Raw genomic sequence first — 14,049 nt, 5'->3', positions numbered from 1 at the left:
CACAAATCGTAATTTCTCCAAAGAATTGGTTATTTTTTTTCCAAATTTAATTCGTGCATAACTTTTTAACATCGGAGTTTAGAATAACACTTAGGTGTATTGTGTTACGAAGAAAACTTTTACTTTAATATTATTCATATCCATAATTCAATAACCGATAAACACTTGATAGCCAGAAAAATTAAATCAATCCTATAATTAAACGATAAATTTTATTAATTTTATCCAAAGTTAACGCTGACTATTTTTTAACCGACGTCATAATTTAGTTCATTTTAGTTTACTTTATCTTTGTACTTCTTCGTTATAATGTTTACAGTTAATATATTTTGTTATTCCTAATATATAAATTTTATAATGTGAAAAACAGTTTTTTGTTACACACATTTATGTTCGATACGTCGCGAAGATTTGACCTTAGCACGCCATTACGCATTTTTCAATCCCATCCATATACTACATAGATGAAGTACTTTATATAAGTCTCGTACATACAAAGATACATTAAAGATAATAAGGCTTAGAATACATGAACAAAATGGGCTTTCAATTCTTAAAAGATTTTTCGAACTATTAAAGTTATGTGCTTTAACATGAACTACATACAAAAATATCACATTTAAATTGCCAACACTTTCTGGAAATACCCCCGTTATTAATAATCAATCCATCCAATGTTTTCTTATTTTGTTAAAATTTCTTTACTAAATCATCAGTTGAAAATTTCTTCATGTTAAAAATTATCAAATGTCGATCGATCGATTTGGATAGATTAAATATTAATAACGCTAGAGAACTAGTGATAAACGTAAAACACTCAGATACATTCTGTGTGAGTCTCTTAATAATCGTGTTAAGTATACTAGGTTTTTTTTAAACACCTACTTAACCCTAAATTTAAAATACACATGCTTACTAATTACATCTTTCCATTCCCACTACACATATTGCTTAACATTGACTCACATTCAGATTTCCACGTTAAATTACATTAAAATACTAATTTACAGTACTATAATTAAAATGGTGTTCAATGCTAATTGAAAATACTGTGTCAGATTTACACTATGTGTATTTTAAAAGATAATTTACAGTTATTATTACCTCCTTATTCATAAACGCTATGTATTATTCTCTCTGTCCTTTTCTTACATTACATTTTGAGTATTAAGAGGGAACAAGACAGAAGATTACAAAAATGTACGTATAAACCGTTTCTGAATATCAGCGAATACTTTGCTCAAAATAAAACTTAAATGTGTATATTATATATGTAATAGTGAGGTATTTTATTGCTTTTAATTAATTAGTAAATAATATAACATATTAAATTTCACTAATTAACTATTCCATTTACATGATGGGGTTTCTAATATCAAATTTTCAGTTAAAATTATAACCAGTCCGTTTTTAATACGACATCAGGCACGTTATTTCATTATTGCTATGAATATTTTAACTAAAGTATAAAAAGAATATGTAATTATCATAGAACATTTATACCTATGTACTAAAACTAAACAATTCCACTAGCCTGTCAAGTTCTTGATTAATATAAACGAGGCACACGAACGTCTCGTATGAAAATATTGTACGGAATAATAAAAATGGAATTTAAGTTATAACTATAATACATTTTAATCGAAGGCAATTTCATACACTTATAGTATTTGTTCTGAAATGGTAATAATATACGTATATATATACGTGTATATTATTACCATTTCAGAAAAATTACCCATACTCATTCCATTTAATATTAATGATTCTCGAAAAATCTACTGTTCAAAAATTATTACCTGGAAAAAGAAGTAGTGTATCCTATCGAATAATTTAGACGAATCCAATGACATTAATGTGTAAAAATCTGTAAATTCGTATGGACTTCGGCATGCCAAAGAAATTGACTTACAATTTACATACATACGTTCGAAAAACATTACTCTCCGCGGTCGGGGAAAAAATATTATTCAGTTTAATATAGGTGTTAAATTCATACACTTTTAATTGTTATGTGAATAACCGTTCCGATTATCAAACAAAGTACTATTTCGTAATTAAATAAAAGTACCTACTAATAGATATTACAATACCTACAAGGTATTAAGGTATAATTAAAATTTAAGGTATAAAAATCGTATAGGGACTTATTTAATTTTATGTAAATACTACATAGAGCAATAATTATGTCTATCAGAGGCGATAAAAATTATATGAAGGGTAATTTTTCAACCAGAAAAAGAAGAATTTGCACCCCCAACAACAGGGGTCGGCGACACTGAGATATTTTTAGCTACTTAAAATAATTCAACTTTCCGTCCGCATTCCTTTCAAACAAAAATTACAATTTTCTTGACAACCTCTTTTCGCCAAAAAATTGAGAGACAATTAATTGTTGACGATCTTTTTGTCAACAAAAATAAATAAGTAGAGACCCGTTCTACCTACTATGTGGTCTTGGTTTTCAAAAAGTTGCCAACTGCCCTGCATCATTCATACAACAAATTTAACCATTATTTGTTTAATCGTAATCTCACAGTCACTTACTAAAATTGATTCCATTCCCCTTTAATATCCGTGAAACGTAGCAAACTTTGAGAACAAAGAGTAAAAGGCGTTCAAAGTTTAAGGAATTGTTCTCTTCAGTTTGATCCTAATCGCTTACTCGGAACCGTTTACCGTTTTCTCAAACACTTATCAACGTTCAAGTTTGATCTTTGTCGAGTACTCTCCATTCAGTCCGTTCTAAACAGAAATACGACGTAAAGATACTTTCACAACGAGATATAAATAAATTACTGAATCTTAGAAAGTTTAATTAACAAATAAAATGTTAAAATTAAATATTAAATTTAACAGACTTTGAAAAAATTACTTTAAAAACGCCAGGATCAACATAGAACACAACGCTTTTTAAACGCTATGCGAACGGAGCGTAAGCTTCGACATAGGAAATGTATTGTAAAAAGCCGCATCACTTTGACTGTTCTATGAATAGATAAGTAATATTACGTATTGCTTAGATCTAACTTTAAGTGTGCAATTAAGAATATTCTATCTATAAATCTATCTAACTTTAATTTACTCAGTGCTTATTCAATACATGTTATATACATAAAATAAAGTTGTAAAAGATTAAACAGTTTTAATCCAAACATCGGAAACTTAATATTGTAAGCAAATAAAAATAGCAGTTGTATTGAAAAATATAAATACTATAATACAACTTTTATTAAACATAGTAAAACAATCAGTATTACTTGTATAAAAATATTGTAACTAAAAACGTTGCTATAAAAAACGTTTCAAACAATCTACTGCTCAAATTTTAAATCTACATTTTTTTAATATTGAAATATGTACTTTATCAACTCTTTTAGTACTATTATTCCCCCTTATACTGCTTAAAAATTCATGAAGAAAATCTTTGATAAGGTATAATCTCTACCATATACATACGATACGTGCTACACACTTGTTCTTGGGTAAAATTTTACGGAAAATTATTACGAGCTTGTTACTTCGACAAAGGTGAATGAACTTGCACCTTAAAATTTGAAAATCACAATTTTGAAAAGACGCTTTGTAGAAATTTTCTACGCTCACAGGCCCACACTTGGATTCTTAGCATCGTGGGTACTGCCGCCCATGGATATCTGTAATCAACCCCAGATAAGTTAAGATTAAGTTTTAAGGTCGGCCACAGATGCGCCGCGCGAAATTTCTCAAGTATGTCTGGCCTGCATAAGGTTTCTTCACGATATTTTCTTTCAGCGTTTAAGCAAGTGATAATTAATTTCTAATACGCACATAACTTTGAAAAATCAGAATTACGTGCCTGGGACTTGAACCTCGGACCCCTCGGTCAAGAGGACGAGTTTCTTAACCACTAGGCAAGCACTTCGTGAATTAGTTTTTGGTGACAGCATTTTTCGTGCTTCATCTGAGATAGCATAATTGTTATTGCAGAAAGGTAAAACTGTAAATGGAGCGATAGGAGGGAATAATTATAGAGGCATTCCAAGATAATGTGTCAAATGTGTTTAAGATTAAACGATTTTGTACTAATTAAATATATAGTCATATTAATACTAATTATTAATTTATTAAATTACGTAGATCACGCTTTCTTTATCATACCTATTTATTTACGTCATTAACTTTTTTCAGCCAATAACAATATGACATTCTCTAATTTTCCTAATTCCTACCTGGGATCCAGCCAAGTGGCAACTTATTCTATTTTTTTAAAGTTAACCCTCACATCAAAAGTGTCAACACATTTTTACGGTTAGGAATGTTTAATTTTTTTTGGAAAAAGGTGAAAGAAGGTTCAAAAAATCACTGGGCGCTTCTATATTGGGACGACACGGCAGTAGCGGACTTAAGTCGTCGGAGGCCCCGAACGGAAAGTTGAATGGAGGCCCCCAGTGTAAAAAGTTGTGTAAAAAGTTGATTTTACAAAATGCTAAATGTGTCATAGAATTATTCAGTGACATTTTTTTGATTTCATAGATTGTTTGGTTCTAACGACCATTTTTACCGACTGTGTTTGGGGGACCCCAGGATCGGTGGCCCGGGGCAGACCGCCACTTCCGCCCCTTTAAGCCGCTAGAGCGACACGACGTAGCACTGCACGACAGCGACACGGCACAGCACGACACCAGAAACTTTTTTCATTTTTCATGGACGTCGACACGACATACCACTCTTAATTATGAAACGTATTTATTAAGTTAAGAACAAACTAATATCGTCATAAATGGAAGCTTACGTTTGTACACAACACAGATATAGAAATGCCGGCATTATCGTGCTGGGCCATTAAAACAGCGTGCAGTAAAATTTCATAGAATTATGGATACTCTGTTGTCGTTGCCGTTATCGCGCCGGTGTCGTGTCGTCACAATGAGGAAGAGCTATACCATTCTAACATCCTAGACCTGGTGTCATTATCTTACGTTCATACATCATAATATTAACTTAAATAGAAAGGCACCTTGGCTAGGGCCCCTAGACTATAATTGGATGTGGCAGTGCTTAGGAGTCTATCATAAATTGTGCTCAAGATAAATACATTAATTGAACATAAGATCATTAAATCTAGAGGTCATATAAAGTCATAAGCGTATGAAGTTCCAGTCATCAAAACGTCCATAGCAAAGAGGATCCTTTGAATACAAAAAATATATAATCCAAAAATATTGGGTTCTATCCAATTGTCTCTCGTGACTCAAACTTGGGAACGCTTCCAGAACCGCACCTGTGGGATAAAAACTCACTTTACTTTCATTTTCATTATGTCCCAATTAATAACAGCCCATAACTACTTTTATAAAAGAACACTTTTTTAAAATATGGAGAATTCCATGTAAAAGCATACTTGGGCATTTCGTAGTATGTGATAAATGATTATTTTCAACATAAATTGTCATCAAATTGTTATTATTCTGAAACAACACGTTTTATATAAGGCAAATGAGCGATTTTCTGGTGTTTGTCGTTTTAAAATATTGTTAAACACAATTTCATTTTCATGAAACATAACTGGACGAACTATAGACTTTAAAAACTGGAAAATGTTTTATAAATTACTAATATAAATACAACACAGGAAAATCCATTCCTAAAAAAAATTTAAACTTTCCAAACAGGAGTAATTATATAATAACTCACCCTTGAAACCAAACGTTAGAACTGACTCTGAGTGGGCGTCCCATCGAACGACTCCTCATTAATAAGCCTCAGCTTCACCGATTCTCGCCGCAAGTTATAACTGGTCGAAATATGACAATGTTTCACATCCACCGTTAGGAGATCTTCGTTCAACTCCACTCCACTCTTCTCGACGTCCGCAGCGGCACTCGGCTTCCTTTTCATCCTAAACGACGCCGCTCTCTGTGAACTCGAACCGAGGTAGCTATCGGTGGTGGTGTTGCCGTTAAACGTCTTCTCAGACTGACAGCCACCTATCGGCTCCAATTGTATGTTACCCCGCAATTGAACAGTCGTATCGATGCATGGTATCAATTGCTTAAACTCCTTCCTGAAGTTCTCATTCATCCACGCGTAAATGAACGGATTGTAGCAGGTCGACGACATAGCGATCACATGACATATGAAGAACACGAGGAAGTAGTACTTGGAATGGATAGCGTAAATATAGTAATCATTGTACAGGTTAATCGAGTTCAAGGGTAGCCACGAGAGCCCAAAAATAGTAACCATCGCAATCAACATTTGATTGGTTCGTCGCTTTCTGTTTTTGTCATATTCCTCTTTGCGGCTGTTTTTGCTCGCGGCCTTCGCTTTGGCTCTGTCGTTTAATTTAAAACTGACACACGTGTAGCAGAAAGCTATCACTGTGAACGGCAAAACAAACTGCAACACAGAGGTCACAGATCCGAAAACGCGCCTCAGTTTCTCTGTCGGCCACGTCTCCTCGCACAACCTCAGCATTCCCAAGTCGTAATACGTCATAAATACCGCATACGGCAACGTCACTGTCACGGAGAAAGTCCATATCATGACGATCACACTAATACAAGTCTCGATTTTCATCCTCGGCCTAAACGGGTATATTATCACAAAGAACCTATCGATTGCTATAGACATAAGCGTCAATGTGGATATGTATACGCTACATCCTTGCGCGGAAGGCATCATGTGACATAAGAGGGAGCCCCAACTCCACGACCCTCGAAAGGAATATAGGGGTGTAAATGGAACCGCAAATATGCAGAGTAATATATCTGATAATGCTAAATTTGTTATGAATAGGTTGGTGACTGTCTGCATAGCTTTGTTCCGTATCACGACGTAGCACACGAGAAGGTTACCTATCAGTCCTAGTACGAATATAATGGTGTATATGACGCAGAAGACAGCCTGGACCCATTTTTTGTCGATGATGTTTTCGTAGACATTCGGGTGGTGGGATAACGTTGCGTTCTCGGATTCATTCCGCAACTTTCCGGTGATGTTCCACTCAGCGTCCAGGGTTACGTTCATCGTTTGGAGGTGATTCCACCCGCAATAAAGGACAATAACTCCTTGACTGTCAGTTTTACGAGCGCAAGATTTAACGTGGAACCTGTAACAAAATAGAAAACTGTGGCTTAACGTCACTATTCCATATATTCTACACATAAATTTTGGGGTTATGCGGGCATTATAGGTGTATTTATTGTCATTGTGGAACAAAATACCCATACTGAACGTCTATTTGTCAGTGTAAAGACATATCTAGATCCTTAGTACAACAACACTATAAAAGTATTTTACCATTTATAGTAAAATTTCTGAATTCGAATTGATTGTTTGCTAACTACGGATTTGTAAACGTCACGACGATAGATTAGATTAAAGATAGAATGATTAAAAAAAATCAGAATGGTTTTCTTCATCATTTTATCAAGTGATAAGTAATTTCTAATGTTATATACATAACTTTTCGAAACTTGAACCTCTCGATTGAGACGCTTATCGATGAACCATGAACTCGAACCAACTCGAAATAGAACTGGAATCCTACAATTCCTTACATGCTTTGCTACTTGGGACTAAGTTCAAACGCTACTTAAATATAAGTCGATAAAAGGAACCGTATGCTCATTAGCTACTTCGAAAACAAATAAATGACCAAGTGCGAGTCGAAGTCACACCCGTACGGTTCCGTACCATAAAATTTTCATGTATTTTTTATTTTTAGTATCTGTTATCATTATTATTGTGACACAGTTTAATAGATAAAGCTGAAAATACCGAAAAATAGCGGTTTCTTATATGGCGACCCCTATTACTTTTATTTGTTATTTTTAGTATTTGTTTTTGTCTATCTATGTTATGTCTATCTATTACGGTTCAATAGAGCCCTGTGATAGACGGACAGACTGACAGACAGCGGAGTCTTAGTAATAGGGTTCGGTTTTTATCCTTTGAGTACAGAACCCTAAATATAGACACGAGGTCGTTATAAAATAACAAACAAACGTACCATTTCACGCCATAAAAGAGAATCACCGAGACAACGAGTTTTTAATCAAAGGAACTTTTCTTAACAACAGAAAATATTGCCAGTGCACTAAAGAAAATTAGTTCAATCGAAGAAAACCAATTCCCACCTCTACCTACAGCTCTATCTCGTTATGATGCTATAAAATGTAGAGTTTAAAGTCAGTTTACATTGGTTAAGTTAGTTAAACGTTAGTATCGAGTGACCTCATTACGCTAATGTCACTATCATTTTGCATTACTAAACAGTTATAAGTCAATTTCTTATTAGTAAAAGTTCTTTTGTGTCTTTTTTTAATTACTTACGTTTAAAACTTTTTTGCTACAAGCATGCAGGGCTAATGGTAGATATGGGAGGTAGTAACTCCATATAAACATAAACGCGTTCTACACTCACAGCTCACATTAGGATTCCCTGTATCGTGGGTGCTATGGACACACACAGAGACAAATACACAAACACCCAGACCCAGAAACAGAAGTCTAAATTCATCATTTAGAAATCTGTCTGGCCGGGGATCGAACCCGGGACCCTCTGCGCGTCAGAACGGCATGGTGACCGCTCCGCCACGCGTATATTATAAAACACGGGTTCTACCGTAAGCCGATTGCAGATGCTTTGTCACTTCTCACGAAATGTACGTGCAGGACACGCGTGCAGTACCCTTACCATGAGTTTTTACGTTTTGACAAATATGACTGTTTTGGTATTATGTTTACGTATTTGCCCATACACATTACAATCAGCGCCCCTAGCGGATTGTATCAGAACTAGGAAATCGTATGGGCCAATACGTAAACAAATAATAAAACAGTCATATTTGTCAAAACGTAAAAACTCATAGTAAGGGTATAGGCGTAGACCCGCGCGACAGGAAAACGGTCTCTAACGGCGATTTCCATCAACAGCCACACCACCATCGCCGGCGCTGACTATCGCTCGTGTATTAAAGGAACAAATTAATACCCTTATCATGAGTTTTTACGTTTTCACACATATGACTGTGTTGGTATTTGTTTACGTATTTGCCCATACAATTTCCAATCAGCGCCCCTAGCGGATTGTATCAGAGCTATAGTGTCAGTAACGCTTTATGATTTGTCTCTCTTTTTTGCGAACATGTGAGGCAGACAGAAAGACTTGAGCACTTATTGTTACGTTTACTAAGTCTACTGAAGCAAACGAAAGAGAATATTGGATTGAGTAAACGTAATGTCAAATTGTGAGATGTTTTGAAAACTCGTCGTAAGGGTACAGGGGGGGGGGGTCTACAAAAATACCACGCTTGGTCACAGGGGCGAGTAGGTGGTCATAGGCTCTCTTAGCAAATGCTAGGTGTGGCCGCCAAGGGGGAGAGAGGGGAAAAACGTTTAAAAACATTTCACGTACTATGGGTACGCTTCCTAAGTTACTGTCGTGTGTTACCTCCCTTACGCTCACATTTATCTAAAGCGTCTCTTAAACGCATTTCTTTTGCAGTTTTTATATGACAGGATTTTTATTACCTGACTAGACAGTAATGGATATAGCAACCAATCCAATCATTTTGCTACCATTCCTTCCATTTCGTGGGATCCTACGTCATCATTCTGTTCTTTTACGGCTTTTCCGTTTTAAAACGAGCATTTGGCACAACCATTTTTGTGGTAAAAGGATTTACTCCGAAAACGAACGGATTACAGCGTTAAATGGAGCGAGGAAAGCGTCTAATCTTTGGACTGTGTGGGTTAATCTTGGACAAGATTAAACCAGGTTTGGTTTGGTTTGGTTTTGAATATTCCTAAAAATAGTAGAGGTATAAAACCTTACGTGTGAAATATATTATCCCTTATACTCAACAGGGAAGAATTAATTACGGTTAACTTCGAGCATCATAAATTGTCGAAACCACCGCCACACGTATTTCTGCCCTAAAACACGAGTATTAAACGCCTATTTTATGGTTTGGAAGATGTGTAGGAGAGGGACAAGACGTTCCAACTTTGATCTCTGAGGTAACTGTGTCCGACCTCAGGTAATCCGATTCAATTCTGAGGTTGATTAACACTGAATACATATGTCCATGAATATGAATACATACATACATGCATACATACATACATACATACATACATACATACATACAAACGAACATAGTTACTTACCCTAAGTACTTTATCGGTCCAGTAGATTCAGTGGTTGGTTATAACGGACGGACAGGCTATTAAATTAATTTATAAAGGTTTCGCTATTCATTTTGACGTACGGAACCCTAAAAATGAATGTAATTGTCATCCCTGTGCACGACCGCGAAGACTGAAACTCGTTTGCAATAAATGTACAAAACCGTGAAATCCAATATTTTCTATAAAGTTGGGTCACTGAAAATAATTGGAAACGAAACACCAACTCCAAGGATGTTTCACCTTTCACAATTCATTATGGATTTAGCTTGATATTTGTAAGTATAAATTTGTTTTTACCTGTTTCGTTAACTCCAAAATGATTTGACGGGATTTGTTTTTTTTTTATAATATAGGAGTAGCAGACGAGCATGCAGTTCACCTGATGGTAAGTGGCTACTCCCGCTCTGTAACAACTGTAATCGACCCCAGATAGGATTAAATATTCCTTCCTGAGGTCGGCCACCGATGCGCCGCTTCCTCTGAGAACTAAGAATGTGTCGGAAAAGTATGTCTTCCTTACCACACCCTTCAAAACAGAACATAGCAGCGCTTAACGCTGCTGTTATAAGGCAAATATAGGTGTGGCGGTGCTGCCGGAGGCGAACCACAAAGGGTTCTACCACCTCAAAATTATATATAATACTACAAATTATGGAAGGATATCAGTCAAGATAATATCATAATCAAGATAATTTCATCCATTACACTGTAATAGATAAAATAGAATATCAAAATTCAATCAGCGCGTAGTCTCAAAATCAATCCGCCCAATCTATAGCTTCTTCTTCATTGGAGCGACACGACATCGGCACGGCATCGGCAACGACATCAGTGAATTGCTTGGCAAATATGAAATTGCACGATTAAGATGTTGATGTCGTGTCGAAATCTATATATGTGTTGTGTACCGTTTACACACGTAACCTTTCAAGGATATTACTAGTAGTTGACAGATCCTTCTACTTAATAAATGAATAAATAAAAAATGTCTGAGGTGTCACATGTGGGACACCCGATTGGAACGAAGTTCCTTTCGTTTGAGATAAGTATTATAGGAGGTATAATTAAATAAATTAACAATATTTAGGAGTTAAATGATAAAAGAAATAAGTGAAGGAATGCTAATAAAAGTGTAATCAATAATTTTTAAAAGTTATGAATATAAACACACATACACAACAGACGCGCGCGTCGCGTGGCTTGTCTCGTCTCGTGCGATAAGGAACTTCGTTCCAAAATGTGTTATATATTTATTGTAATTTATTAACTAAGTATCCTGCTGTCGACGTCGGCGTCGTGTCGGTGCGAAGCTGTGTCGTGTCGTCGCGTGAAAAGGAGCTCTACGTCGGGATCACTTCTCAAGACGCTAACGATGTTATCGCGTACTCCGCCCGACCTAAAGTCGGAGCTGTATCTATCTACAACTTTATAAATAACTAATTTAATCATAACTTTTACGATAGGATCATTCGTAGTTCGAATGGTGTCTGCACATCCATCGCCATACTTCTTATTACTTTTTTGATAATATTGTCCACCTGATGCTACTGCCACCCATGGACATCTTTAATCAACCCAATTGCTACCCCTGAAGAATTAGTTGAATAAATTGTGTTTCGGTTTAAAGGTGTAGTCAGATGCTGTGAAATGATATCAGTTGTGGAGGGAAATGTATGTAGCTGATCTTAGATAAGATTCTGAGTCTATTTGAAGTTGATTATTCACGGATGTGTACAAAGTATATGACATTTATAGTTCTCTAATCGAAGTCCTGATGTAATGTGATTTCACAACTCATACTCTTTTCCTAAGATTTTAATTTAATTTCACACTATAATTAAAGGAAACACCAAAATTTTACTCTTATAAGTAAGTATCCTCGTTTTAAAGATACATACAAAACAGACAACGTTGAAAAACAATTTTCTTGCATTATGATCGCCCAAATGAGTTTTTCAACATTAAAATTACAAACCTGGTAGTTTGATTGAATATTGAATACCCGTAAAAATAAAGAGATCATATTACACGTGCACGTTACAAGGTATTTAAACATAAACGATAAATCCCAAAAGGTGCGACCTTTAAATGAGATGCTAAAAATAGAAGTATATCATCCCTTACGCGAGGCAAGGAGGAATTAATATTGTAACGTTACAGTTAAGGGAGAATATTTTTAGCAGTGTTAGTATTGTATACCCGTAAAAATAAAAAGAGCATGTGACACGTGCACGTTAGAAGGTATTTAAAAATAAACGATAAATCCCAAAAGGTGTGACCTTTAAATATGATGCTAAAAATAGAAGTATATCATCCCTTACGCAAGGCAAGGAGGAATTAATATTGTAACGTTACAGTTAAGGGAGAATATTTTTAGCAGTGTTAGTGTTAGCACCTGGTTGTAACTTGGTCTGTTAATCTGAGATTCCGAGGACGAATCCCAGGTTCGAATCCATCTCCATTTCTTTGAAAATTGAAGTTATGAGCGCATTAGAAATTAACTATAACGGAAAATAAAAAAACATCGTGGAGAAACCTAAACGCCTGAAACTCTTATAAAACGTTCTCAAGTGCGTGAGGTCTACCAACATGCATTTGGGCAACACGGTGGCCAAATCTTTGGTCTTATTCCTGCTCTGAGAGAAGACCCGTGTCCAACAGTGGGAAAATAAAGGGTTGACAACGACTAGACTTCAGAGGCGGTGGACAACTTCGTGGTTGGGCTTTAAAGATTCCGCTGCTACATTAGTTTCAGCCTAATAACAACAGTATTTAGCGCTGCTGTGATTTAGTTTGATGGTTGCGATAAGGGAGAGGCAGGCAATTCCCAGGCAATTCTACTTATCTAAAACATGTGACCGATGAGGATAGGTACGAGTTTTCTGATCTTATCTGGGTTTGATTATAGACAACCACGGGGGCAGCTTCCTTACCTTCAAGCGGGCAAGCATGCTCGTTTATATTTATATGAAAATTTATTATCTAAGTAACACAACAGTAAGGAAGTGTTTTGAAATAAATATGATCAAATGGATGGATAAGGGAGGAGTTACAAGGGGCGTAAACAGATCAATACACCTAATTAACATTTTAATGTACTTACGTTACTTTAACCAAATTTTCATCAAGGTAAGCTTATCTTATACTAACCCAAAAATCTTTTAACTAATTCCTAGCGGTGGTTTAATGATAACATCGTGTTTAAACCACGTTCTCTTTACTATAAGACAGACCCAAGCGCGCTGGAATAAATAACATATAATAGCCACGGTCGACGCTATACAACCGTTATCACGCACTAAATAACCCACAAACACCTTTTACTACGCTTAAAATATGCAAACACTATTCCTTCATTCAATAAACAGGAATAACAATAAAAATAACAGAACTTGAGGAGCTTTACGCGTGAAGTTCTAGGTTAGGAACGTAAAAGGGTCGTAAAAACTTACGATTTTGCTTTAAAACTTGAAGTTACGTCCACTGCACTGTAATTTGGTTGGATAATACGATTTTGTTTGTTAAAATCACATTTTGGAGATAAAACACTTTTTACTCGTTTGTTTTGTGAGCCGTCGTAAGGGTGCCATGCGCGCGGTTGGCGCATGCGCGGTGCTTCAAAGATGATTGTTTCTGTTATATTTCCGACCCGATGAGCTTGTATCGGCGGTGTAGGCCCGTCTCGTCTGAATCGATGTCCGCTTAAATTGCCTGCCTTGTTATAGGTAATTAACTTTTAAAATGTTGATGGCCTTTTAACGGCGATTGTGCTTAATGTTTATTAATTGCGGACTCATTATTCAAATTTCATTGGTGTACACAAAGTATTGAAAAATAAATACAGTCTTTATTATACAGAAGGTAATTAAT

General features: G+C 35.6%; 1 protein-coding gene across 1 annotated transcript; it reads right to left on the bottom strand.

The window, feature by feature from the left end:
• Positions 1-4,977: 4,977 nt before the first annotated feature.
• NGR-A7 (neuropeptide receptor A7) lies at positions 4,978-13,752 on the bottom strand. The gene is made up of 3 exons (XM_073091120.1): positions 13,632-13,752; positions 5,677-7,093; positions 4,978-5,263 (listed from the first exon to the last, which is right to left on the bottom strand). The coding sequence occupies exon 2, from the start codon at positions 7,009-7,011 to the stop codon at positions 5,692-5,694; it is 1,320 nt and encodes a 439-aa protein (XP_072947221.1). The 5' UTR covers positions 7,012-7,093; positions 13,632-13,752; the 3' UTR covers positions 4,978-5,263; positions 5,677-5,691.
• Between the last annotated feature and the right edge of the window lie 297 nt (positions 13,753-14,049).

This window comes from Epargyreus clarus, unplaced genomic scaffold (genome assembly GCF_041222505.1).
Source record: "Epargyreus clarus isolate Ecla_fem2 unplaced genomic scaffold, WU_Ecla_fem_2.2 ptg000034l, whole genome shotgun sequence".
In the NCBI taxonomy this organism is placed as follows: domain Eukaryota; kingdom Metazoa; phylum Arthropoda; class Insecta; order Lepidoptera; family Hesperiidae; genus Epargyreus; species Epargyreus clarus.
The sequence above is the reverse complement of the archived record's forward strand: the minus strand, read 5'-3'. Positions and strand labels throughout refer to the sequence as shown.

What these genes read in the sequence shown, in the direction of transcription:
- NGR-A7 (XM_073091120.1), bottom strand. Translation starts at nt 7,011, where the DNA reads ATGAACGTAACCCTGGACGCTGAGTGGAACATCACCGGAAAGTTGCGG.